We start from the raw sequence: 24,245 nt of genomic DNA, 5'->3' as shown, positions 1-24,245 counted from the left end.
TAACAAGCTAAGCTGTGAAAGCAACAGAGCCTCTATGACAGCATTTCAGAAGACCCTCGATACTTGTAACAACAGGGCAGACTGCACTAAAAATCAGGCCTAGGTTCTAAGAGTAAGGGCAGCATTGCTTCAAAACCTCAACAAAACTCTTGTCAAAGTCAGGCCCTGATAGAAAGTGGGACACTAATACTTCGGATAAAGATATTTGGGTGGATAAACACGAGAAGTTTGAATCCTGGATGCTCCTAATTCCCCAGGCTATCAGAAACAGTCTGCTCTTTAGCTGGAAGAGAGACACTTCAGCTGGCTTGGACACCTTGCAAGAAGACTTAACCTGAGGCAGATGCCTCACAAATGACTCTCGTCCTTAAGATCTCTCTCTGCCATCCTTCACTGCCTCCAGGCTCATACTGATAAACCGAGCAAGGTGTCAGCATAACCCAGGCAGGGAAGTAGCTTTCCTGCTCAAAGAGAAAATAGGTTACACACCAAAAGAATTACAGAATTAGGAATACTATGTCCAAACAGAAACCAAAGGAGTGCACCTTCAGGTTGTTGGAGCAGGGGAGTGGAACGTAAGGCTGAATAGATGACAATTACTGACATACTGGCACTTGCTCATGACTCAGATTCAATCTTTTGGCAAGAACATACCTGGAGCCGGTCCTAATAGCCTGCTGGGGATGGCTGTTTTAAAGCTTGAACACAAGAAACATTTCAACACAGCTTCTAGCAATCAGTATGTGGCTACTGCTCTGTAGAAAGTAAGAACCAAGGCCAGGTGCCCATAACGGGTGCAGGAAACTTAGGCGTGGTCCACAGAGGGTCAGATGATACACTGGCACTAAAAAGGATGGTGCTGCACCACAGCTCTACTCAGGGGAGCCCCTAAAAGACAGCACTAAAGGGAAATTCTCCCAGTGAGTAGAGTTGAGAATAGTGTATTTGTTTGTTCATTCACTCTGGATGGAGGGATAAATGGGCCGAGATGTCATTTCCAGTGTTGAGTGTTTTGTCTGGTTAATCAGGGTCCCGGGGCCGGGTGCGGGGGATCACTTGAGCTCAGGAGGGCGGAACCAGCCTGGCCAACTTGGTGAAACCCATCTCTACTAAAAAAATACAAAACTAGCCGGGCGTGGTGGCTCATGCCTGTAGTCCCAGCTACTCAGGAGGCCTGAGGCAGTAGGATCGCTTGAACTCGGGAGGCAGAGGTTGCAGTGAGCCCAGATCACCCCACTGCACTCCAGCCTGGGTGACAGAGTGAGACTCTGTCTCAAAACAAAAACAAATAAAAAAAATTGGCCAGGTGCAGTGGTTCACACCTGTAATCCCAGCACTTTGGGAGTCCGAGGCGGGCGGATCAGGAAGTCAGGAGATGGAGACCAGCCTGGCCAACATAGTAAAACTCCGTCTCTAATAAAAATACAAAAATTAGCCAGGTATGGTGGCAGGTGCCTGTAGTCCCAGCTACTTGGGAGGCTGAGGCAGGAGAATCACTTGAACCCAGGAGGTGGAGGTTGTGGTAAGCCAAGATCACGCCACTGCACTCCAGGTTGGGCAAGAGAGTGAAGCTCAAAAAAAAAAAAACAGGACCCTGAAAGAAAAGATTAGAAGATGGGGACGAGAGGTCTGGGTAAGAAGGAAATGGAGAATGGAGTAAGTGGATAGATTAAAAGAAGCAGGCACAGGTTGAGCGTGGTGGCTCATGCCTGTTATCCCAGCATTTGGAGAGGCCAAGTCAGGAAAATCACTTGAGGCCAGGAGTTCAAGACCAGCTTCGGCAGCACAGCAAAACCCCGTCTCTAAAAAAAAGTTAAAATTAAAAAAAAAAAAGATTAAATTAATTCCCAGGAGGTGGAGCCAAGATCATACCATTGCACTCCAGCCTGGTGAGACTCCATTGAAAAAAAAAAAAAAAGAATAAATTAAATCCAAAAACAATTTTTTTTTTTTTTGGATGAAATAGGCATAAAATGTGTAGACCTTTGTGTCTCATAATAATGTCAACCAGAGGCACTCAGAATCCAGGTGAACAGGTTAACTTCTCCTATGGATGTCAGCCAGACTCTCTCCTTGGCCATCTCAGCGCTTAAACAATGGGTCTGTTAATGGAGAGGCCGTGATAGCATGGGCCCAATATCATGGGTTCCTTGTAACCAAAGGCTGATATGCCTGTTGCCACTGATGAATGACCAAACTGCCAACAGAAGATACTGATGCTGAATTCTCAGTATTACTCTAACACTGGAGGGACTAGCTAACCAGTGGTGGAAGACTGATTGTATCAGATCTTTTCCTTCCTGGAGTAGGCGGCAATTCATTTTTTTTTTTGAGATGGAGTCTCACTCTGTCGCCCAGGCTGGAGGGCAGTGGCACAATCTCAGCTCACTACAAGCTCCGCCTCCCAGGTTCACGCTATTCTCCTGCCTCAGCCTCCCAAGTAGCTGGGACTACAGGCGCCCACCACCTCGCCCGGCTAGTTTTTTGTGTATTTAGTAGAGACGGGGTTTCACCGTGTTAGCCAGGATGGCAGCAATCCATTCTAACTAGTACTAACAACTGTTCTAGAAACAGAGTCAGTTCTATCCACCGTGCCTCTGCCAGCACAACCACCTCAGTGCTTACTGGATTATCTACCAGCCTGAACAAAGTAGTGAGACCCCACCACTACAAAAATGTTAACAATTAGCGAAGTTAGGCCAGGTGCAGTGGCTCACGCCTGTGATCCCAGCACTTTGGGAGGCCAAGGTGGGAGGATCACTTGAGATCAGGAGATTGAAACCAGCCTGATCAACATGGTGAAACCCCATCTCTACTACAAATACAAAAACAATCAGCCGGACATGGTGGCAGGCACGTGTAGTCCCAAGTACTCGGGAGGCTGAGGCAGGAGAATCTCTTGAACCCAGGAGGCAGAGGTTGCAGTGAGCCGAGATTGCGCCACTGTACTCCAGCCTGGGTGACAAAGCGAGACTCCTCTGTGGACACAGAGAGGCAGGTGTGGGGCAGCGGGGCTGTTCCGGAACCTTCCTTCTCTCCCCAGAACCTCATGGCTTCACAACCCAGCTGCCCGTGGAACTCTAGCCATCAGCTCTCCCACTCCCGCAGGGCCCCCAGCTGCCTGCTTCTGGATGTATCTGAGGCGCCCCACTCCCAAGGGGGCACAGACACGTGTCCTCTAGCAAAGGGGACTTCCTTCAGCTGCCGGGGGAGGGGGCAGCAGGGAGGGATGCTGGGAACAGGGAGGTCGAGAGCCTCAGGACACCCCAGATACAGCCAGGCCCGCGCCCGAGCAGAGTCTGAGGCCTGGGCAGCGCCACTGGAGTGGGAGCACAGGCGGGCTCCATGGTAACTCCAGCCTTGCTCAGCAGCCCCATTAAAAAGCAAAAAGAGGCCGCGTGAATCCTGCCTCTGACCGCTCTATTCAACCAGATACAATATCCAAAATACAATCACTTCCAGGTCCTCAGTACAGAACCACTGTGAGGGAAAACCCCACCCACGTTTCCGGCGCCCGGACTCCGAAACTGAGGTCCAGGAGTTTTCCTCTGGCGTCAGTGCAGTGCAGGCACCCCAGCCCCACCCCTCCACCTGGAGTGCCTCTGCCCCAGACCCACCAGCCAGGACCCAGAGGCCCCCAGGAGGGAGGCGAGGGGCGGGGACGAGGAGGAGGATGTGGCTGGTGCTCCAGGTGCCCGCAGCTGCTGTCCTTCCCGCCTGTATCACTCCGCATGGCACACCAACCCCAGGGCCCTGCGAGTCCCAGGCTGCTGGATGTGGTCCGGGCGGGGTGAGAGGGAAGACACTGGCAAAGGCGGGCTGAGAGGATTTCTTTATTTCGCGCACTCAGACGCCTTGGGGCCCCGTGAGGGCTAAGCAGGGGGTGTGGCGTCTGCTCCTGGGCAGGCCCCACTCCCTGGGGAGGAAATACACAGCAGGGAGCCACCCCCAGCCCCCCATGGAGGGACCCATGTGGCTCTAACAGGGACACGGAAGTTGCCGTGTAAGACAGGGTCCAGCCAGGCTGGCTTGAGGAGCCTCCGAGGGGCCCACAGGTGGGCAGGTGGGGACTTCTCGGCTCCGGTGCCCACGGCCCTTCTAGCCCTGTGCTGGGCCAGGTGTCCTCTGAGGCCCCTGCTGCACTTGCACTTGGTGGCCGGCAGGGGCGGGGTAGGGAGGCCACCCCCGAGGGGGTCCCCACGTGCTAGGGGAAGACTGCCTTCCCAGCGACGGCCCACAGGGCGGCAACTCCACTGCTCTGAGGCTCAGGGACCAAAGCAGGGCCGGGCGTGGGGCTCAGGGCCGGGCGTGGGGCTCAGGGCCGGGCGTGGGGCTCAGGGCCTTGGTGGTTCCTCTCAGCTCTCGACACCACAGCACAGGGCCCATCACCCCAGTCCACTGGGCCTGTGTACCCAAGCCGGATGCAGGCTGGGGAGTGCACCGGGCTCCTCTGTGGCGCCACCGCGAGATTGCTCTCTGGGGCGGTCAAACCCTGGCGCTACGAGTCCATGGCTCAGGCCCAGGGACCACAGGCTGTCTGCTCACGGCTGAAAACGAGGCCAAGCCTGTGGCTGAGGGGCCAGGCCAGCTCCCAAGTCTCGAAGATTCCACAGGTGTGGAGGCAGAGGGGCCCTTCCAGGGCAGGCAGCCCTCAGGGCAGCAGCAGGGTCGAGGGCTCTGTCTCACACACGCGGGCACAGGCACGCAGGTGCCGGCCCTGCCGCTGGCTCCCAAGAGGCTGACAGCCCAGTGGGGCGGTCACACACACAGCTGATCCCTGGAGATAAAGAAACCGAGACGAGGAGAGCGGAGACTGGGCGCGCGCAAAGAGGTGCCAAGGGAGGAGACCACTGCCCACACAGGGTCAGTCCCATGAGAGGGTCAGTTCTGTGCCCGCCGCCTGCCCGCCCAGCTGCAGGATGCTCGCCATCGCCACTGCTGGGGAGCATGGTTTGGCCCGAGAGGCCAGTGACTCCGGGAGGAAGTGCGGAGGGGCCGGCGTGCCAGCACTGGTGCCCACCATGGGCAGGGCTGGGTCTCACGTCTGGGCCAGCGAGAGCTCCTCCAAGCCTCCCTTCCCCAGGCGGTACCTGGCTAGGTCCTTCCTGGTCACCAATCCGACAACCTGCAGGACAAGGCCAAGCCACAGGGGCCCACGGGTCAGCTCCCGCCTGCCTGTGGAGCTCCCTGCCTTGTGTGTGGCTGGGGCAGCACAGGCTGGGGGCCTTGGGGGCTTCAGCACAGCCCCCGAGCTGAGCGCAGCGCTGGGGAGGGATGTGGCCATGGGGCATGGGCGGACTGGGTGCTGGATCCCGTGCCTCAGTGTCCCCTGCCAGGAACTGAGAGTAAGCACGGGCAGGAGGCAGAGGGGAGCCTGCACGGCACGCCCGCACCCTCACCGCCCCCGCTCACCTGATTGCGGTTGTCCACCACCACCAGGTGCCGCAGGCCCAGGGCCCGGAACAGCTTGAACACCCGGGGGAGCGATGCCTCCTGCAGCAGGCGCACAGCCGTCAGTGCCGCCCACACGGCAGGGGAGGCGGGGCTTCACCCGAGCTGGCTCCCTGAGCCCCCCACCACGGCGTCCAGGCACGTCCTGAGCCCCCACACCTATCTGGCCAGCCTGCTCAGCCCCTTGACTTCGGCTCTGCGGCCTGAAGCCTAAAAGCCTGCCAGGCCCCTCCACAGGAGACAAAGTCACTGACTCCTGGCCCCGCCCCGGCCCCCATGACCGCCCCTCCACGAGGCTCTGGACCCCAACCCCCACTGTTCGGCCCCAGCCCCCCGCACTCATGCCCTGCACATGCCTGAGGCACCGTGTAGGGAGAGGGGTTCATGAACTCGGAGAGGTCCATAGTGCACTCCCGCTCGTCCTGGGACACGTGGATGGACTGAATGGGTGGGAAGCGCGGGTAGGCGTCACGGAAGTCCTTCAGCCTCAGGCGCCGCTGCACCAGGCCCATGTTGGACCGCTCCACAAACACCTGTGGGCGGCAGAGCCCTGCATCACGCACCCAGGCAGCACCCCCTGGGGCCCCCACCCACCGGCGGCCCGGAGCCTGGCGCGAACCTTGTGCTTTAGGAGGACGATGAGCTGGGAGCGCAGGATCAGGCCCTGGAGCCGGGCAGGCTGCGAGAGAGGCCTGTGGTCAGGGTGACGGCCAAGGGTGGGGGCTGTGCTGGAATACTGTGTCGGGCCCCTCTCTGACCCTGTTCCAGCCAGATGTCCCGTCTGGGTGTGGGCCCCGTGTCAGTGGTCACCTGCTCACACCAGCCTCGCCATGGCACTCCATGTGCACAATGCCACAGGACCCAAGGATCAGTGCCAGGGCAGTGGGGCCTGACCGTGCACTGCAGAAAGCCAAGGGCTCAGGGACGGTGGCTTTGCTGCAGGGCAGATGCAGCCCCACTGGGTCCCAATAAAAACCAACCCTAAACCCCCAGTGTCCACGTCTAAGGGACACACGGCAGCGGCCGAGCTGTGCGTCCTGTCAGGGCCTCCTGACAAAGCCACGGCTCTCAGGCCGCAGCCCCGCCCAGCCTCAGCGCCCACACGGCCCCCTACGGCTGCACTCTCAGCTCCCAGCACTCCTAGAATCGACAGTGCACCCAAACATGCAGCTTCCCTGTCCTGTGAACCTCGCCGTGTGCTTCTCACCACTGGACTCAACAGAGGTCACATGGCGGGACCCGGTCTATGGGGTGCCCGGTACCTGGGTGTCATCAGCATGCTCCACCACGGGGAAGCCATTGTGATTGGACGCCGTGTCGCTCAGCACGTCCACAATGACGCCGACCTTCTCACGCCGCCTCAGGCAGGTCACTGGCGTGCTCATCACCTCCCTGCCAGAGCAGCCCGGCCACACAGCCCGTCACGCGCCACCAACTCCCACATCACCCCCGTGGGCTGGTGAGGTGTGAAGCCACTGGACAGGGAACGCGGGGCTACCTGGAGCCTGCGAGCCGTGCACCCCGCCCCTGTGTGACAAGAGGCCACTGGACACCCTCCCCACCCACAGCTGTCGTGGGCGCTATACCTGGCAGTGAGAGAGTGCGAGGTGACCGGGGCCTCCCAGTGCAGGAAGGGCACACTCTGCAACTGAATGTGCATGTCGTACAGGCCCTGCGGGCGGGGCGCGACACATGGCTTGAGGAGCCCACACCCATCCCTGGAGCCCGGAGCCTACCCCTAGGAACCCAGAGGCCACCCTGGAAACCCGAGCCCACCCCCTGGGGACTGGCTGTTTGGAGGCTGGGCTCACAAGGGCCCCTCCCCAACGGCAGCACCCGCGCGCTCAGGGTGAGGCTTTGAAGCACTGGCACACCTCAATGAAGACGTCGCCCACGATCTTGGCGGTCATGAGCACCAGCATGATGGGGAAGCCGTAGGTCACGTTGCTGGTGGCCTCCATCATGATGACCGTCAGGCTCAGGGTCATCCGCACGATCCCGCCTATGGGGCCATCAGGAACCCAGCACGTCCACCCGCCTGGCTCAGGGTCACGTGGCCACCGCCTTCTCTGGGCAGCACCCATACCATCCACCTGCCCCCAGACCCTAGCCCCGCAACGACAGCCACGGCCCCCTCCTGACCCTGTGGAGCCCCCCACCCACTGGGCAAGAGCTGGGACGTACCCAGCTGGGCCGCAGCTCCCATCAGGGCGTATTTGCCAGGGTCCGCCCAAATCTGCGGGAGGTGACACAGAGGAGGTGTCAGTGTGGTGGCAGGTCCAAACCCACCAACATACACAGACGGAGGAGGCCCGGCCTAGACCCCAGCCCAAACTGACCAAAACACACAGACGGAGGCGGCCCTGCCCAGGCCCAGCAGCCCCATGCCCAAAAAAGAACCCTGTGGCTGCGTACACACACGCAGAACGACCCAGCACAGCACACCCTGCTGCGGAGGCTGCGCCCTCGACCTGAACCGGGCGCTCGGCACCTGAGGAACAGGGGAGTGGCAGGCATGGAGGGTGCAGAGGGCATGGTCACCATGCAGCAGCCCAGGCCAAATAGGGAGCGCCGCCCAGCATGAAGAGCGAAACTCCAGCTCACAGGACACGGACAGCCCCGGGAACACGAGGCTCAGCCAAAGAACGCAGGCATGGAGGCTGCAGACGGCGACTCCGCGTAGAGGCAACGTCAGGAGTGGGCAAAGCCAGAGACCAGAAGACCCCAGTGGCTGCCAGGGCTGGGAGCCAGGGAAAGTGGGGCATGAGTGTCAGTGGGCACAGGGTTTCCAGTCTGGGATGACGGAACATTCTAGAAGTGGCAGCGATGGCCGCACTGCCTCATGAATGTGAGAAATGCCGCTGAATTGTCCTCTTTAAAACAATTGAGTCTTACGGTATGTGAATCATGTCTCAATTTTAAAAATCAAAACAAACCAAACCAGACCCTTGTGTGCAGGGAGATGGGCAAAGCACACAGGCCTGGGCAGCAGGAGTGGGGGCTTCCTGCCGGGGCTGGGAGCACGGCCGGCGGCTTCCTGCCAAGGCCTCTTACAGGTGTTCAGTGTTACTTAAGCCACTGACATGAGAAATAGAGGACATACAAGGGAACCTAGCCCCAGAGGAAGCAGGCAGAGAAGGAAGGCCTGTGGAGGCCAAGGTCTGGCAGGCAGTGGATGCTGCTCTGGTGCCCGGCCTCCCAGAGAGCAGCCCTGGGCGGACGTCCACCCCATGGAGCCTAGAAACAGCTCTGTGGCAGCTCAGAATCACCCATGCTTTTTATCCCATTCTCAAGAATGAGGACATAAGCCTCCAGCCCCAACCTTTGCCTGGTCCAGACTCCACACAGGCTGTGCTACCACAGTACACGCGCTGTCACCTCAGGACAATGCTCACGGCCCGTGAACAACGCGAGGCGCGATGCTTTTGTCCTGCCCTGGGACCCCTGCTCCGGTCCGCACGGCTGCAAGACCTGGCTCGGCGGCAGGGCCCCGCAGCCCCCCTCCAGCGCCACTCAAGACCTGGCTCGGCGGCAGGGCCCCACAGCCCCCCTCCAGCCCTACTCAAGACCTGGCTCGGCGGCAGGGCCCCGCAGCTCCCCCTCCAGCCGCACTCAAGACCTGGCTCGGCGGCAGGGCCCCGCAGCCCCCCTCCAGCCCCCTCCAGCCGCACTCAAGACCTGGCTCGGCGGCAGGGCCCTGCAGCCCTCTCCAGCCGCACTCAAGACCTGGCTCGGCGGCAGGGCCCCGCAGCGACCCCCCGGCCGCACTCACCGCCGCTCCCGTGAGGTAGGACAGGGAGATCCCAAAGAGCCGGCCCCAGGCAGCCCCGATGAGCAGGGATGGGATGAAGACGCCAGCGGACACAGTCAGCCCGTAGGTCCAGCAGGCCAGGAAGAAGTAGACCAGTGTGAACAGGCCGAGGGTCAGCGGGTTGTAGGAGCCTAGAAGAGAAGAGGGGCTGGTGGGACCTCCACAGGACGCGCGCCCTCTGCAGGACTGCCCTGCCCCGCTGCCCAGTCCTGGGCCTCAGTCACCTTCCAGGAGCCCAGCAACCTGAGCTCCTGAGCCCAGCGGTCCTCAGAAGGCTCCCTGTTCTCAACCTCCCTGGGAAGCAGAGAGGCTGCAAGGATCCGTGAGACCACAGGGCAAGAGGCTCTGCGGGGCCCTGATGCCAGCAGCAGCAGGAGCCGTGTCCAGGTGGGCGGCCCAGGCACCGGCCACACAGCAGAGCCGGGTCTAGACTCCATGGTGGGCACTATGGTGCAGCTCGCAGCCTGGCTCTGGGAAGACGGTGCCCCCCACAGCCTGGGGTTCCTTTCCTGCAGCAGGTGGCACTGCACTGTGCATGGGGTGGGCGAGGCCACCAGGGGACACCATTGCAGAGGTGAAAGGCTGGCACTCCAAGGTCACGGGCTACGCTTCCATGAAATCCTTGTGGTTGGGCGAGGCCAGGCCGTGGCCTTGGTGTGACAGTCACCAGGCTGGGTTTTCTTTTGTTTTTTTGAGAGGGCCTCATTCTGTCACCCAGGCTGGTATGCAGTGATGTAATCGCAGATCATTGCGGCCTCAATCTTCTGGCCTCAAGCAATCCTCCTGGCCCAGCCTCTCAAGTACCTGGGACTGTGGGCGCACGACCGTGGCCAGGTAATTTTGCTTTTTTGGCAAAGACAGAGTCTCGCTAAGTTGTCCAGGCTGGTCTTAACCTCCTAGGCTCAAGCGATCCTCCTGCCTTGGTCTCCTCAAGTGCTGGGATTACAGGAGTGAGTCCCTGCTATAATCCATGCTAGAAATGACCCCCAGCCCAGGGCTGCGACCTCGGCCCCCAGGGGACACTCAGCCAGAAGGCATCACCCACGCCCTGATCCTGGGGCCTGCCCGGCAGCACTGCCAGCACACACCTGGCGGGTCGTGGAAGAGGCTCACCACGCTCTTCTCCGGGGTGTTGAAGAAGGCCGCGGCCATGGAGTTGTACTCACCATCTGCACAGAAGAGCTGCGGGGTCAGGAGAGAGCGCATGTTGGGAGACGGGCCAGTGGGTTGCAGGCACAGACCTGGTGTCGCCCTGAGAGGCCCTGTACTCTGTGCCTGGCCAACATCGGGGCAGGACCACACAACCCCACCATTGGGCGGGCCACGGTCACAGAGGGGAAGGAGGACACACAGGGCCCAGGCCCAGCAGGGGCTCCACAGCCATGTCCAGCCCTGGGGGTGGGTCACCAGGACCCTGGGCTGGGGGACTGGGGGGCTGTCCATCCCTGGTGCCGGGTAAGGTGGGCCCAGGTGCTCACGAGCTCCTAGAAGAGGCTGTCGGTGCCCCAGTGCCACAGGCCCAGGCCCAGAGCCTCCCAGGCTCTAGCAACACTGGGGTGTTGTCCACGGGGCTAGAGCAGAGTGTAAAGGCTGGTCAACCCCACAGCCCCCAGCCTCCCACGCCTCTAACGGTTCGCACCTGTCCCATCAGCTCACCCCGCCCTGCCCACTCCCGCCGCGGCACCCATTGCTTTGCTGGGCCTCTAGGCTCTCCCCGTTGTGCATGTTTCATGTTAATGGGGCTACGCCGCGTGACCTCATGTGTGGTTCCTCTGAGCACGGTGCTTTCCAGGGCAACCGGGTCACAGTGCAGATGGACACACAGACTGTGGTGAGCTGTGAGCACCAGGCACGGGCAACCGTGTCACAGTGCAGACGGACACACAGACTGTGGTGAGCCGTGAGCACCAGGCACGACGGGCCTGGCGTGGACGGAGGTTTGCATTTCTCCTGGGTTCACATCCACGGTGCCCCCAGGCTTCTGAGACTCGCCCCATGAGGCTGCCATTCTAGGAAGAGGACTGGGGGGAGCCTTTGGCCCCCACACCACCGCTTGTTCCCCTGGCACCTCAGCAGACACCTGGCCTCCTCAGATCTGAGTGGACAGGACTAACCCTCTCTAAGACATGCCAGCCTGTGCGCTTCTGGAACTCGGTGGGGTGGGCAGCTCTCCTCCCGTGGCCTAAACAAGGTTCCTGGAGGCCGCCCTGTGGCTGCCCTGCCTGCTAGACCTTGCCCTGTCTGCTGGATCCCACCTGGGCCCAGCCTCCCACCTGCAGCGGGTAGGACATGGAACCCCCCTGCAGGGGCTGGCAGTCCCGCGACGAGTAGATCAGCACGAAGGCGACCGTGGCCGTGACGGCGGCCACCAGCATGGCCTCGACCACCTGCAGGCAGGGCCGGTGGATGTACCTGGAACCAAGAGTCAGGCTGCATGGCACGCAGGACGGCAGTGCGGCCCCTCGGCAGCTCCCATGGCAACCCAAGTCCCTGATGGAGGACACTGCGGGGGGGGCCTGTGTGGTTTTTTTTTTTTTGGAGACGGAGTTTCACTTTTGTTGCCCAGGCTGGATGGAGTACAATGGCGCGATCTTGGCTCACCGCAACCTCCACCTCCCAGGTTCAAGTGATTCTCCTGCCTCAGCCTCCTGAGCAGCTGGGATTACAGGCACGCACCACCCGGCTAATTTTGTTTTTGTATTTTTAGTAGAGACAGGATTTCTCCATCTTGGTCAGGCTGGTCTGGAACTCCCGACCTCAGGTGATCCGCCCACCTCAGCCTCCCAAACTGCTGTTGGGATTATAGACATGAGGCACCGCGCTGGGCCAGGCTGGTGTTTAATCTTAAGTCAATCAGACGCCCGAATGTCCTGGGCCCGTCCTCTTCCCTGGGGTAAAGACTCCTCAGCAGCAACACCTCCCAACACGTGGGAAGTGGCGCTCCCCGTGCCCCGGCTGCACCCAATAGTATTGAAATTGGCACAGACCAAGAAGGAAGAAGCCGGGAGCCTCCGGCGTCCTAGGACAGCTGCGGTTGCTACCAGGCAGAGTCGGGCGAAGGTTGGGCGTGCCTTGCCCAGGCCCGATTCCACGCAGGGCCTCACTTCCTACCCAGGCGCCATCCTCCCGGAGCCCTTATGCTCCAGCCTCGGGCTAGTCTGTCCCCTCCAGGGCCCAAGACACATCTCCTCTGAGCAGCTCCACCAGGAAACCATCAGGCAGGAGGCTGCACACACAGCCTTTCTTTCGGCTGTGGCCTCGGAGTGTCAACCCCACGCCACCACGTCCGCTTTCAAAGGGCCTGTGTGGCCACAACTTTGAACACGGTATGCAACGCGATTTCTCACCTGATTCGAAACATAGTCAGCCAGTAGTTCAAGGCGTTGAACACAGCTCCGAGCACACCACCTGCGGACAGGCAAAGGCCAGTCAGCAACACGGGAGGAAAGGGGCAGGCCTCTGCCCTCCAGCTCCCAGACAGCAGAAGCTGGAGGGTTTGCTGAGGGAAGAGGACGGCAGGGGGCTGGGGAAACAAACAAGATGCTTCCTCCACATCAGCACACCCTGAGGGCTAGGGGCGCTGTTTCTCAAAGGCTCTGCCTTCCTTCAGGGAAAAGGTGTCGTGCAGAGCAATAAACGCTGGTGGGACCAATTCTACCTCTTAGAGGAAAACCCATCCATCCCTGCAGCCCTGTGGTTTTTGCCAACAGAGAGATAAACAACAGGAAGCCACAGAAGCGAAGCTTTTGGCTCCCCACCCCCAAGCGTGCTGCCCATGGAAGAATCTGGAGAAGCAGGCCCCCAGGTGGCCCTGGGATGAGGGCAGGCTCCAGGCAACCACGCCCTCTAGTCCAGCCGAGCCAGGCCCACAGGCCGTCCCTGCAGAGCTGGGGGCAGCCCTTACCCACCACACCCATGGCGATGAAGACCGGGATCTCGTGGATCGTGTAGGCCATTTTCTGTGCAGAGAGAGGGAGAAGGCAGAGGATGTGACGGAAAAGGCCCACAGCTCTTCTGCTGAAACTCAGGGACCGCCATCGTAAGAGAGCTGCAGCCAGAGCGCCTTCCCGCCCTTCCACGCAGGCCGCAGAAGTCCACAGGAGGGAAACACGCTGGGTGTTTTAAGCAGGCCTGGCCCCTGCCTGGTGTGGCGGCCAGGGAAGCTCTCAGAGACCCTGCCACCCTCAGCACCCGGGGCGGGGAGAGCCCCAGGCACTGGGAACACAGCCTGTGATCCCCCAGTTCCTGCGCACAGAGCCATCCTGTCAATGGCATGGGGAGGCTCTCCAGCCCAGGCCCCAGGCTGCCTGAGCCCACCTGCCCCCACAGCGGCTGCTGCATGTGCCCCCAGGCCATGGGAGGCCCCATTCATGCCGCATCTGTGTGACATCCCAGGTGCCCTGCTGCTCACACGGCGCCCTGACCTGAGGGCTTGGGGTGTCTTCCTGCAGCTCCTCAGGGTCCTGGAGCTCGCGCAAGAGCTTGGCTCCACAGCTGTGAGCCAGTTTTCTAACGGACCAAATCCTCAACCTGGGCCTTAAGCAAACAGGGTCCTGGCCCAGGATGCGAGGTGGGCGAGGTGGGCAATGGGACAGGTACCTCCGAGTCAAACCTTCCGAAGTTGATGAGGCCCGGGCTGGACAGGTCCCACATGTTCCCATGATAAATGCTCAGAACAAAATTCAGAGTGAACGTGGAGATCATGGAAGCAAAGAACTGCGATAGAGAACAGGAAACCGGTGCCCTCAGAGCCGTGCTCCCAGCCCAGGCCCACAGACCAACAGGGACCACCGCCCCTCCTGTCAGCCGGGAGGCCAGGAGTCTGCAGACCTCGTCCAAGGCAGAAGGGAAGGGGCTGGAGCTAGTGGCGGGCGCACTGTGCCAGGCACAGTTCAGAGGGGCTCAGCCCTCTCTGAACTCATCACTGGAGAGCAAGAGGAGAAGGTGGGGCACGGCTGGGTTCCTGGCTGTTTGATCCCCCACCCGGGAGCCACCTGGGGCTGGCAATGGTGCCCAGGACCAAGGGCGAACTGGGCAGCAAAGGCACGACCACCGCTTTGGGCAGGGCCAGGGCCTGACAGACCCACAGGGCTCCAGCTCCAGCCGCAGCTTGATGGGTGACCCCAGGGTGGACCCCATGGCGGGGGCTGAGAGTGCAGCAAGCACCCTGACGGGGAGGCAGCCATCAGCGGGCACTTACAATCCTCCAGGTCAAGAACTGGTTCCAGAAGGATGCGCCCTCCTCCAGGCTGAACAGGACCCCACCTGGAAGGCAGGAGGCTGGATCGGGTGCCAGCTGGACACAGGGCACCACGCCCACCACCAACTCCCGCCCCCAGGCTCCAGGGAACCCAGACCATGTCAGAAAGAAGCTACTGGGGTAGGCCCCAGCCAGAGAGAGAGGAACCCCAAGTGAGGTCCGAGGGCCGGGCCCAAGCACACTGCCGGCTGCTGCTGGCCGCTTCCAAATGCCCCGGCTGTGACTCTGAGCCTCTGCCCACCCTCAGCGGGCACTGGGCCTACAGACAGGAGACCGTTTCTTCCAACACACAGGGTAAGGGCAAAGCTCCAGACCAGGCACAGCCTTCCTCACCCACGGGGGCTCCAAACGCCGCCGACACTCCGGCCGCGGCCCCTGCGGAGACGAAGTCCCGCTTCTCTGTGTCTCTGCGGAAGTACTCGAAGATCTGCAACAGGGACAGACCCAGGGTTGGGGCAGGTTCCTTGAGGGCACAGCTCTCAGAAAGGCACAGCGGCCATCAGGACGGGCTGCACAGGGGAAGGGGCTTTCAGGACGACTGAGTCACCAGCTCTGATTCCTGAAGAGCACCGCGCTGCAGACCACGGCAAGAGACAGCAGGGTTGGCACAGCCAGCGGCAGTCCAGGGAAACACAGAGAGACCCAGCCAGGAGATCAACTTTCCAGCACACACAAGGTTCTGAAAACCTCCACCCTCTACCAAAAACCGCACGGACGGAAACCCAGCCTTGCTGTTGGTGTCTGTACTGTGGGAACGCTGCCTACCTCTAAATTCACACACGGCTGGGCGTGCTGGCTCACGCCTGTAATCCCAGCACTTTGGGAGGCTGAGGCGGGCAGGTCACTTGAGGCCAGGGAGTTCGAGACCAGTCCGGCCCACATGGTGAAACCCCACCTCTACCAAAATAACAAAAAACTTAGCCAGGTGTGCTGGCGGGCGCCGGTAGTCCCAGCTACTCGGGAGACTGAGGCAGGAGAACCGCTTGAACCTGGGAGGTGGAGGCTGCAGTGAGCTGAGATTGCGCCACCGCACTCCAGCCTGGCTAACAGAAAGACTCCATCTCAAAAAAAAAAAAAAGAAAGAAGAAAGAAAGAAAAGAAAAATACATTCACATACAAATGTAGCTCATTCCCCATCAACGTGCTGGGGACTTTGGGGAAAAAGTGTTCCAAAGGGTGTCCTGACAAATAAACACCAGGTGGACACACTTGGTTTCAGGTTCTGTGCTCCTCTAAGAAGCCGCTTGGAGCCACAGACCCCTCCCACAGGAAACACAAATGCGTGTGCGCCAGGGGACCCGAGGAGGGAAGCGGCAGGCCGTGTGGAGGCCTCGCCGGGCAGCGACTGTGCCCGCTGGCTCTGGGAGCCACCCGCCAGGCTATCCTCAGAGGCGGCTGGGGCTCCCGGCCAGGGGATGCTGCGGGAAGCCCATCTCGCGGAGTGGCGCCGTGCCTGTGCCCATGGCACCTGGAGCCCACTCACACAAGCCCATCTCCCGGAGTGGCGCCGTGCCTGTGCCCATGGCACCTGGAGCCCACTCACGTAAGCCCATCTCGCGGAGTGGCACCGTGCCTGTGCCCATGGCACCTGGAGCCCACTCACACAAGCCCATCTCCCGGAGTGGCGCCGTGCCTGTGCCCATGGCACCTGGAGCCCACTCACGCAAGCCCGTCTCCCAGAGTGGCGCCGTGCCTGTGCCCATGGCACCTGGAGCCCACTCACACAAGGTGGAGAGAGGAGGACTCACCTTGAAATCTCGTTTCAGTGACGTTGACCTTCCCTGAGAGATCCCGGCGGCGATCACTGAGCCGGAGTGGATCATTGGCCCTTCCTGGAGACCAGAAGGACCCGCACTCAGAGACACAGGTGGGTGTGGCGGCCCTCGCGGGCCCGGTGGCCTCGGGCTCCAGCTGGCGGGGCCACGGGCACTCTGTTACCTTTCCCACGGCCAGGCCCCCGACCACCGACAGGATCACACCGGACACTTTGATCACCAACGTCTGAAACACAGGGAGACGCACGGCCTCTGAGGAAAGAGCAGGCGCCGTCTTTGGACCTCAGCCATAAAACAGCACGCACAGCCCTGATCAGGCAGGGTGGCTGGGACATGGGACATCCGGGAAGGGGCTGGCATGCCCAGGGCTGGGTCTCCCCATGGCCACAGTGGACGCTAAACAGCAGCTACGCGTCCCCCACACTCACTTGGGGTCCCGCCCTCTGTGGCCTCAGCATTCAGCAGGGAAGGGGCTCTTTCCTTTCCTTCCTTCCTGAGGCAAAGCTGGGTCGCCCGCCCCATCCTACAGGCGTGTCCTGCCTCGGCCAGTGTGGCCAGCACAGGGGAGGTGTTCCCGCGAGCCCCGTCTAGGGAGGCCCCGAGGCCCCTCACACACCCCTGGCACACGAAGGCTGGTCACCTGCGGCTCCACGATGGCCCTCCCAGCCGCTCCCCGCCCGCAGGGGCCTCATCCTCTCCACCCGAGATGGTGTGTAAGGTGTTTCTCATCAGCCTCCCTGCCCCAGGCCAGAAGCCACGAGGGCGCAGACCCCAAACATAAGGCGCTGGGTGTGTAGGGGCGTCAGGGGAGGGCTCTACGTTAAAGACGCTAAGGAAAGCAAACGCAACCCTCAGCCAACGAAAAGTACGGAGCAACGTCCCAGAAGGTTCAGGCCAGCCTGGCGTGGGTGACAGGCCGGTCGCTATTCCCAGCTGCTCCAGGAAACCTGGTCTCCCACCACAGGGCAAGGGCACCCCAAGGTCACCTGGGAGCTTTCGCCAGAGGGGACACACTGGCCCCACTCCTTGGCCACGGGGATCAGGCCCCGGAAGCACCCCCAGGGGGTGGCTGCCACGCGGCCCACCCCTCCCCAGATGGGACAGGGCTCTGGCAAGTCTCAGGCTAAGGAACGCTGGCGGCACCGACAGAAGCAACCACAGCGGAACTGGGTGGAACTGGGTCAGAGCTCCAGCACCTCCAGAACCAGACGCTCTGATCACACCAAGTGTCAACGAGCATGAGGCAAACTGAAAGCAGGAACCATCGCTACACGCCCACGACGACGACAGCTTCCACGGTCAGTCAGTCACCGCCATGCAGCCCACAGTCACAGACGCGCTGCACAGCTGTGGCGATACATGCACCAGACGAGCATCTCGGCACGGCTTACTCATTTTTAACGTAATTTAATATGTGCAAATACCAGCTGTTACCACTTTCAAAAAAAAAAGGTGACCCCTTTACACCCAGCCAGTCCACCAGCACACAAGGTGGCCGAGGCCAGTTCTGGAAGCCGGGCAGACAAGAGAGATGCTCCTGAACCAGCAAAGAGCCAGTACCCCCCACCCAGCAGGGCCCCCCTCCGCCCAGCCAGGGCCCCCCCGCGCCCAGCCACACCCCTTCCCCAACCCAGGGCCACCACACCCTCACCTTGAGCCGCACCACATGGGGGATCTTCACCCCGTTGAGGAAGCACTTGATCTGGGGGATCCCACTGCCAGCAGCCACCGGCTGAAAAAGGGGAAGCAGGGCTGAGCGGGTCATGGCCAGGCTGAGACAGACCCAGCCCCACAGGCCCAGGAGCCCCAGGAGCCGGGGAGCTTGGCACACACATCAGGGCCTCAGGGAAGGGGCCTCATGTCATGCGGGGAGCTGCTCTCACTCTTCCCAGCCCAGGCACAGATCAAGGACGTGGTGGGGGCAGAGGTGGAGATGGAAGGAGGGAGGGCGGAGGGAGGAGGCTCCAGGAGGGGCGGAGCGGGGTGACGGTGTCCAGGCCTGTGCTGCTGGGTTAGGAGCAGCACCCGGGGGTCTGGGGGTGAAGAGGCCCTGGTGTGTCTGCTCCTCCTAAGGTTGTGAGTCTGGACCGCGTGATTCCAGAAAGTGCCCAGGTTGTCAGCCAACGTGATGGTGGGGGTGGGTGGGCTGCAGGGGTTCCCACCCATTCGCCAAGCCCCCCAATCCTTCGTTGGGTCCGACGTGGCTGGGGCACCCTGCCACCTACCTCTATGAAAGCCACGATCACGGAGCCCACCAGCACGAAGGTGGCGTTCAGCGTCGCCCACAGCAACAGGGAGAAGGACAGCCCGCCCTTCTCTGTGAACTTGTCGATATCTGGGGTTCATCAAGGAGGGCTGGCTGCTTCCCTGTCAGGCCCACCCACCCTGGACCCTGGCCCTGCCCCATGGCCCAGCCTGGCAGACGCCACTCTGCTTGGTGGAGCCATGACGCTCCCTGGACATCCCAGAGACGTCTCACAGCCCAACCATGACAGGGATGCAGCCAGCCTGGCCAGGCCACCTCCACCTGCATTGGAACTTGCCAGGCTCAGGAATTCTGCCTGGGACTGAGCCCAGGCCACACCCCCGCCCCCCAAGCTGCACCCGCCATGCTGGGAAGGATACTGCCCTTGATGACCCTGTACTTGAGGCCGGCCAGGTTCTCCACCACGATGTCGATGAAGCAGGCCACGAGGCCCGTGAGGATGCCGATGAGGGCGCAGATGACCCAGCGCTTGATCTCCACCGTCCGGAAGGCCTGCAGGGGTGCGGTCAGGGCAAGGGTCGAGCAGGGCCCTGGTGCAAGTCGCTCTGGCAGCAGCAGGACTGCCCAGAACACCTGCAGGCCCTGGGATGATGAAGGTCCCAGCGTGCACGGTGCCCTGAGTCCCACAAAGGGCAGTTTCTGGCCAACATCCGAAGCGCACCTGGGGCCTGAGGGTGACACGGGGAGGTGGGCGACTTCCCAACAACTTCACAGCCTGCGGTTGTTATGCTGGGCACTGCATCGGGCGGCCGTAAGAGCGGCCTTCTCAGTTACAGTGACCGTGACCCTCCTACTGTCTCCAGAAACCAAAGGAACCCACAGGCCTCGGAGGCGGGGTCAGAGGATGACGGAGGGGTGTGTCGCAGACCCAGGCCCAGTCAGCACCAGGGCCTGCACCTTGGGACCCTGCAGGGAGCGGCGTCCAGCTCACCGTGTGGTTGATCCGCCGCTCCTCCTCCAGGAACAGCTGGTTCTCACTGTTGTCATAGTCCAAGCTCTGCAGGCCGGGACAGCAGGGGCAGCACTCAGCACCGACCCGACGCCTCGGGTGCGGGCACAGGAGACCGGGATGGGTTTGGAGAGGGCAGAGGCCAGGTCTCAGGGTCAGGGGGAACAGGAGGATGCCCACCTCATACTTGAGGGACAGGAGCTTCTCGTTGTGTGGGATCTCCTTGGGGAAGGGATGTGGAGGATCCATATCCTGTGGCAGAAAAAGGCCAAGAGAGCAGCACGGTTGACAAGGCCACAAGGAAAGAGGCCCCTCAGCTCCCACCTCTCAGCTCCCACCTCTCAGCTCCCACCTCTCAGCTCCCACACGGGCCCCCTCAGCTCCCACCTCTCAGCTCCCACCTCTCAGCTCCCACCTCTCAGCTCCCACACGGGCCCCCTCAGCTCCCACCTCTCAGCTCCCACCTCTCAGCTCCCACCTCTCAGCTCCCACACGGCCCCCCTCAGCTCCCACACGGGCCCCCTCAGCTCCCACCTCTCAGCTCCCACACGGGCCCCCTCAGCTCCCACCTCTCAGCTCCCACACGGGCCCCCCTCAGCTCCCACCTCTCAGCTCCCACACGGGCCCCCTCAGCTCCCACCTCTCAGCTCCCAACGGGCCCCCTCAGCTCCCACCTCTCAGCTCCCACACGGGCCCCCTCAGCTCCCCCTCTCAGCTCCCACACGGGCCCCCTCAGCTCCCCCTCTCAGCTCCCACCTCTCAGCTCCCACCTCTCAGCTCCCACACGGGCCCCCTCAGCTCCCACCTCCACCTCTCACTCCCACCTCTCAGCTCCCACCTCTCAGCTCTCCCCCACGGGCCCCCTCAGCTCCCACCTCTCAGCTCCCACCTCTCAGCTCCCACCTCTCAGCTCCCACACGGGCCCCCCTCAGCTCCACACGGGCCCCCTCAGCTCCCACCTCTCAGCTCCCACACGGGCCCCCTCAGCTCCCACCTCTCAGCTCCCACACGGCCCCCTCAGCTCCCACCTCTCAGCTCCCACACGGGCCCCCTCAGCTCCCACCTCTCAGCTCCCACACGGGCCCCCTCAGCTCCCACCTCTCAGCTCCCACACGGGCCCCCTCAGCTCCCACCTCTCAGCTCCCACACGGCCCCCCTCAGCTCCCCACGGCCCCCTCAGCTCCCACACGGGCCCCCCCTCAGCTCCCACACGGGCCCCTCTCAGCTTCCACACGGGCCCCCTCAGCTCCCACACGGGCCCCCTCAGCTCCCACCTCTCAGCTCCCACACGGGCCCCCTCAGCTCCCACCTCTCAGCTCCCACACGGGCCCCCTCAGCTCCCACCTCTCAGCTCCCACACGGGCCCCCCCTCAGCTCCCACACGGGCCCCCTCAGCTCCCACACGGGCCCCCCCTCAGCTCCCCACGGGCCCCCTCAGCTCCCACACGGGCCCCCCCTCAGCTCCCACACGGGCCCCCTCAGCTCCCACACGGGCCCCCCTCAGCTCCCACACGGGCCCCCTCAGCTCCCACACGGCCCCCTCAGCTCCCACACGGCCCCCTCAGCTCCCACACACGCCCCCCCCGGCCCCCTCAGCTCCCACACGGGCCCCCTCAGCTCCCACCTCTCAGCTCCCACACGGCCCCCTCAGCTCCCACCTCTCAGCTCCCACACGGGCCCCCCTCAGCTCCCACCTCTCAGCTCCCACACGGGCCCCCCCTCAGCTCCCACCTCTCAGCTCCCACACGGCCCCCTCAGCTCCCACACGGGCCCCCTCAGCTCCCACCTCTCAGCTCCCACACGGGCCCCCCCTCAGCTCCCACACGGGCCCCCTCAGCTCCCACACGGCCCCCCTCAGCTCCCACACGGGCCCCCCTCAGCTCCCACACGGCCCCCCTCAGCTCCCACACGGGCCCCCCTCAGCTCCCACACGGCCCCCCTCAGCTCCCACCTCTCAGCTCCCACACGGGCCCCCCTCAGCTCCCACACGGGCCCCCCTCAGCTCCCACACGGGGCCCCCCTCAGCTCCCACACGGGGCCCCTCTCAGCTCCCACACGGGGCCCCTCTCAGCTCACACACGGGGCCCCTCTCAGCTCCCACACGGGGCCCCTCTCAGCTCCCACACGAGGCCGCCAGCATCCTGACACCAAGGACGAGGACACAGCAAGAGAACTGCAGGTGGGGCGTGGGGGCTGACGCCTGTAATCCCAGCACTTTGAGAGGCCAAAACAGGCAGATCACCTGTGATCAGGAGTTGGAGACCAGCCTGGACAACAAGGTGAAACCCTGTCTCTACTAAAAATGCAAAAACGAGCTGTGTGTGGTGGCGGGTGCCTGTCATCCCAGCTACTTGGGAGGCGGAGGCAGGAGAATCTCTTGAAACCGGGAGGGGGAGCTTGCAGTGAGCCAAGATTGCGCCACTGCACTCCAGTCTGGGTGACAGTGAGACCCTGTCTCAAAAATAAAACAGAGAGAGAGAGAGAGGAAGGGTATGACGTTAGACCCTTACCTCACACCACATCCAAAAATTAACTCAAAAGAGATGAAACACCTAAAACTGGAAAATTCTTAGGAAAAAACGGTTCAGTCGTCATACTCTTGGGTTAGACAACGGTTTCTTAGATACGACACCAAAAGTACAAGCAACACAAGAAAAAATAGATGAACTGAACCTTCATACCATGCTGGGTATGAAGCGCATGTGCTCCCAGCTCCTCAGGAGGCTGAGGCGGGATGACTGCTTGAGCCTGAGAGATCAAAACCAGCCTGGGCAACACAGGGAGACCTCATCTCAAAAAAAACAATCATTAATTTTTTTTTTAGACAGGGTCCTGTCTGTCACACAGGCTGAAGTACAACGGTGTGATCATGGCTCACTGCAGGCTCAACCTCCTGGGGTCAATCAATCCACCTGCCTCAGCGTCCTGAGTAGCTGGGACCACAGGCACATATCACCACACCTGGCTAATTTTTTTTTTTTTTCCTATTTTTGGGTGGAGACAGAGTCTCACTATGTTGCCTAGGCTGATCTCGAATTCCTCGGCTCTAGCCATCCTCCAGCCTTGGTTTCCCAAAGTGTTGGGATTACAGGTGTGAACCACCACACCTGCCCAGAAAAAAAAAAATTTTTTTTTTGAGGCAGGGTCTCACTCTGTCACCCAGGCTGAAGTGCAGTGGCACCATCTCAGCTCACTGCAACCTCCGCCTCCCAAGTAGCTGGGACTACTGGTGCCTATCACCAGGCCCAGCTAACTTTTATATTTTTTGTAGAGACAGGGTTTCACCATGTTGGTCAGGCTGGTCTTGAACTCCTGAGCTCAAGCAATCCGTCTGCTTCCCAAAGTACTAGGATTACAGGCATGAATCACCTCGCTCGGCCAAAACTTTTTTAACTAAAAAAATTTGAGCATCAAAAGACACCATTGAGAAAGTGAACAGAAAACCCGCTGAATGGGAGAAAACGTCTATAAATCACGTACTGGATGAGAGATTTGCATCGATATATAAACAACCCCTACAGCTCACGTATAAAGACAACAAACTCAGTTTAAAAATGGGCATAACCAACACACGTGTGGCCGGCCGGGCACCCACGCCAGCGCCTGAGGCCGAAAGTGATCGACTGCTGAATCTCACATGCTCGTTTTTCCCTTGTCTCCTAACTCCTGCTCCTCCCAAAGCTGACACCAGAGCAAAGGCTTTGAAGTCCAAAAAGGCAGTGCTGAAGGCCTCCATGGCCACAAAACACAACTTCCCAAGGCCTTGTGACTCCAGAGGCAGCACAAACACATCAGAAGCGCAGCCCCGGGAGAGGGGCTGCTGGCTGTGCAGGACAGCGTCTGAGCACGGCGCCAGCCTGCGGGGCGACTGCAGCAGCAGAGCTCAAAGGGACGCAAGGCCGAAGAACACCCGGACAGGTGGACTGTGAGACGCCTCAGCCTCTGACGTGGCCCAGGGCAGAGCTGGATGGGGCCTGAGCAGGAAGAGGGTGCCCAGTGTGTCGCCAACATCAGGATCATCTCAACAGAAGTCCCGCTGGCTAATCTAAACACATGTGCACAGGACTCGCACAGACATCTCCCCAGAGACGAAGAGCGAATGGCTCCCGGCACTGGAGGACTCCCGGCCTCACCGGCGGCTGAGGGACAAAGCAAGGCTGGCGGGAGATACCCCCAAGGGGAAGGATGCCGCCGAGCTCAGGACTCCCGGGGCAGCCACTGGCATGGGAGCATCTAAACCCCAGCCCTCTGAAGTCAGAGAGCATCCAGCCCCCTCTCTCTCTCCTGGGTCTCCTCACTGCACCCCCAAGATCCCTGTCCTTGCCCTATTCCAAAGTCAGGTCCAGCCCCCTCGCTGCCCATGCTGCCACTGCCATCCTGACTGGCTTCCTGGCCCCGCACAGCCCGTTCACCCCCGTCCAGGTCCCCGGCGCCCTGCACGCCTCCGTCTCAGAGCACTTCCGCCTGGCTGCTGGTCCAGCTGCCTCTGCTCACTCGGCCTTGGGGACTGCGTCCCCCGAGGGAAGTCTTCCCTGAGCCTAGGCTCTGGGTCCCATCATCTCCCTGCCGCTCGGCCCCTGCCCATCCCAGTCACCCTCTGCTAAGATGCAGCTCCGTGGGAGGACAGGGAGCACCCCCAGCTCACCGGGTCCAAAAGCTCATCATCCAGCTCCACATTGCTCATCTGTCCGATCCGGAAAAGCGCAGCATGTGGTGACTAAAAGCAGAAGAGA

General features: G+C 61.3%; 1 protein-coding gene across 1 annotated transcript in view; it reads right to left on the bottom strand.

The window, feature by feature from the left end:
- Positions 1-3,814: 3,814 nt before the first annotated feature.
- Positions 3,815-24,245, bottom strand: part of CLCN7 (chloride voltage-gated channel 7) — a 32,399-nt gene continuing 11,968 nt past the window's right edge. Inside the window, exons 2-25 of the mRNA XM_033236268.1 lie at positions 24,158-24,229; positions 19,693-19,764; positions 19,495-19,560; positions 18,923-19,055; positions 18,523-18,632; positions 17,949-18,029; positions 16,461-16,523; positions 16,271-16,354; positions 14,856-14,949; positions 14,463-14,527; positions 13,862-13,978; positions 13,167-13,221; positions 12,610-12,670; positions 11,536-11,674; positions 10,351-10,444; positions 9,224-9,393; positions 7,636-7,687; positions 7,326-7,453; positions 7,038-7,123; positions 6,714-6,843; positions 6,071-6,130; positions 5,808-5,984; positions 5,413-5,493; positions 3,815-5,125 (exon numbers count right to left, since the gene is read on the bottom strand). Coding sequence (XP_033092159.1) covers positions 5,039-5,125; positions 5,413-5,493; positions 5,808-5,984; positions 6,071-6,130; positions 6,714-6,843; positions 7,038-7,123; positions 7,326-7,453; positions 7,636-7,687; positions 9,224-9,393; positions 10,351-10,444; positions 11,536-11,674; positions 12,610-12,670; positions 13,167-13,221; positions 13,862-13,978; positions 14,463-14,527; positions 14,856-14,949; positions 16,271-16,354; positions 16,461-16,523; positions 17,949-18,029; positions 18,523-18,632; positions 18,923-19,055; positions 19,495-19,560; positions 19,693-19,764; positions 24,158-24,229 — 2,277 coding nt within the window. The 3' untranslated portion in view covers positions 3,815-5,038. The remainder of the gene's footprint in view (positions 5,126-5,412; positions 5,494-5,807; positions 5,985-6,070; positions 6,131-6,713; positions 6,844-7,037; positions 7,124-7,325; positions 7,454-7,635; positions 7,688-9,223; positions 9,394-10,350; positions 10,445-11,535; positions 11,675-12,609; positions 12,671-13,166; positions 13,222-13,861; positions 13,979-14,462; positions 14,528-14,855; positions 14,950-16,270; positions 16,355-16,460; positions 16,524-17,948; positions 18,030-18,522; positions 18,633-18,922; positions 19,056-19,494; positions 19,561-19,692; positions 19,765-24,157; positions 24,230-24,245) is intronic.

Source organism: Trachypithecus francoisi, unplaced genomic scaffold (assembly GCF_009764315.1).
Source record: "Trachypithecus francoisi isolate TF-2019V2 unplaced genomic scaffold, Tfra_2.0 Lachesis_group15, whole genome shotgun sequence".
In the NCBI taxonomy this organism is placed as follows: domain Eukaryota; kingdom Metazoa; phylum Chordata; class Mammalia; order Primates; family Cercopithecidae; genus Trachypithecus; species Trachypithecus francoisi.
The sequence above is the reverse complement of the archived record's forward strand: the minus strand, read 5'-3'. Positions and strand labels throughout refer to the sequence as shown.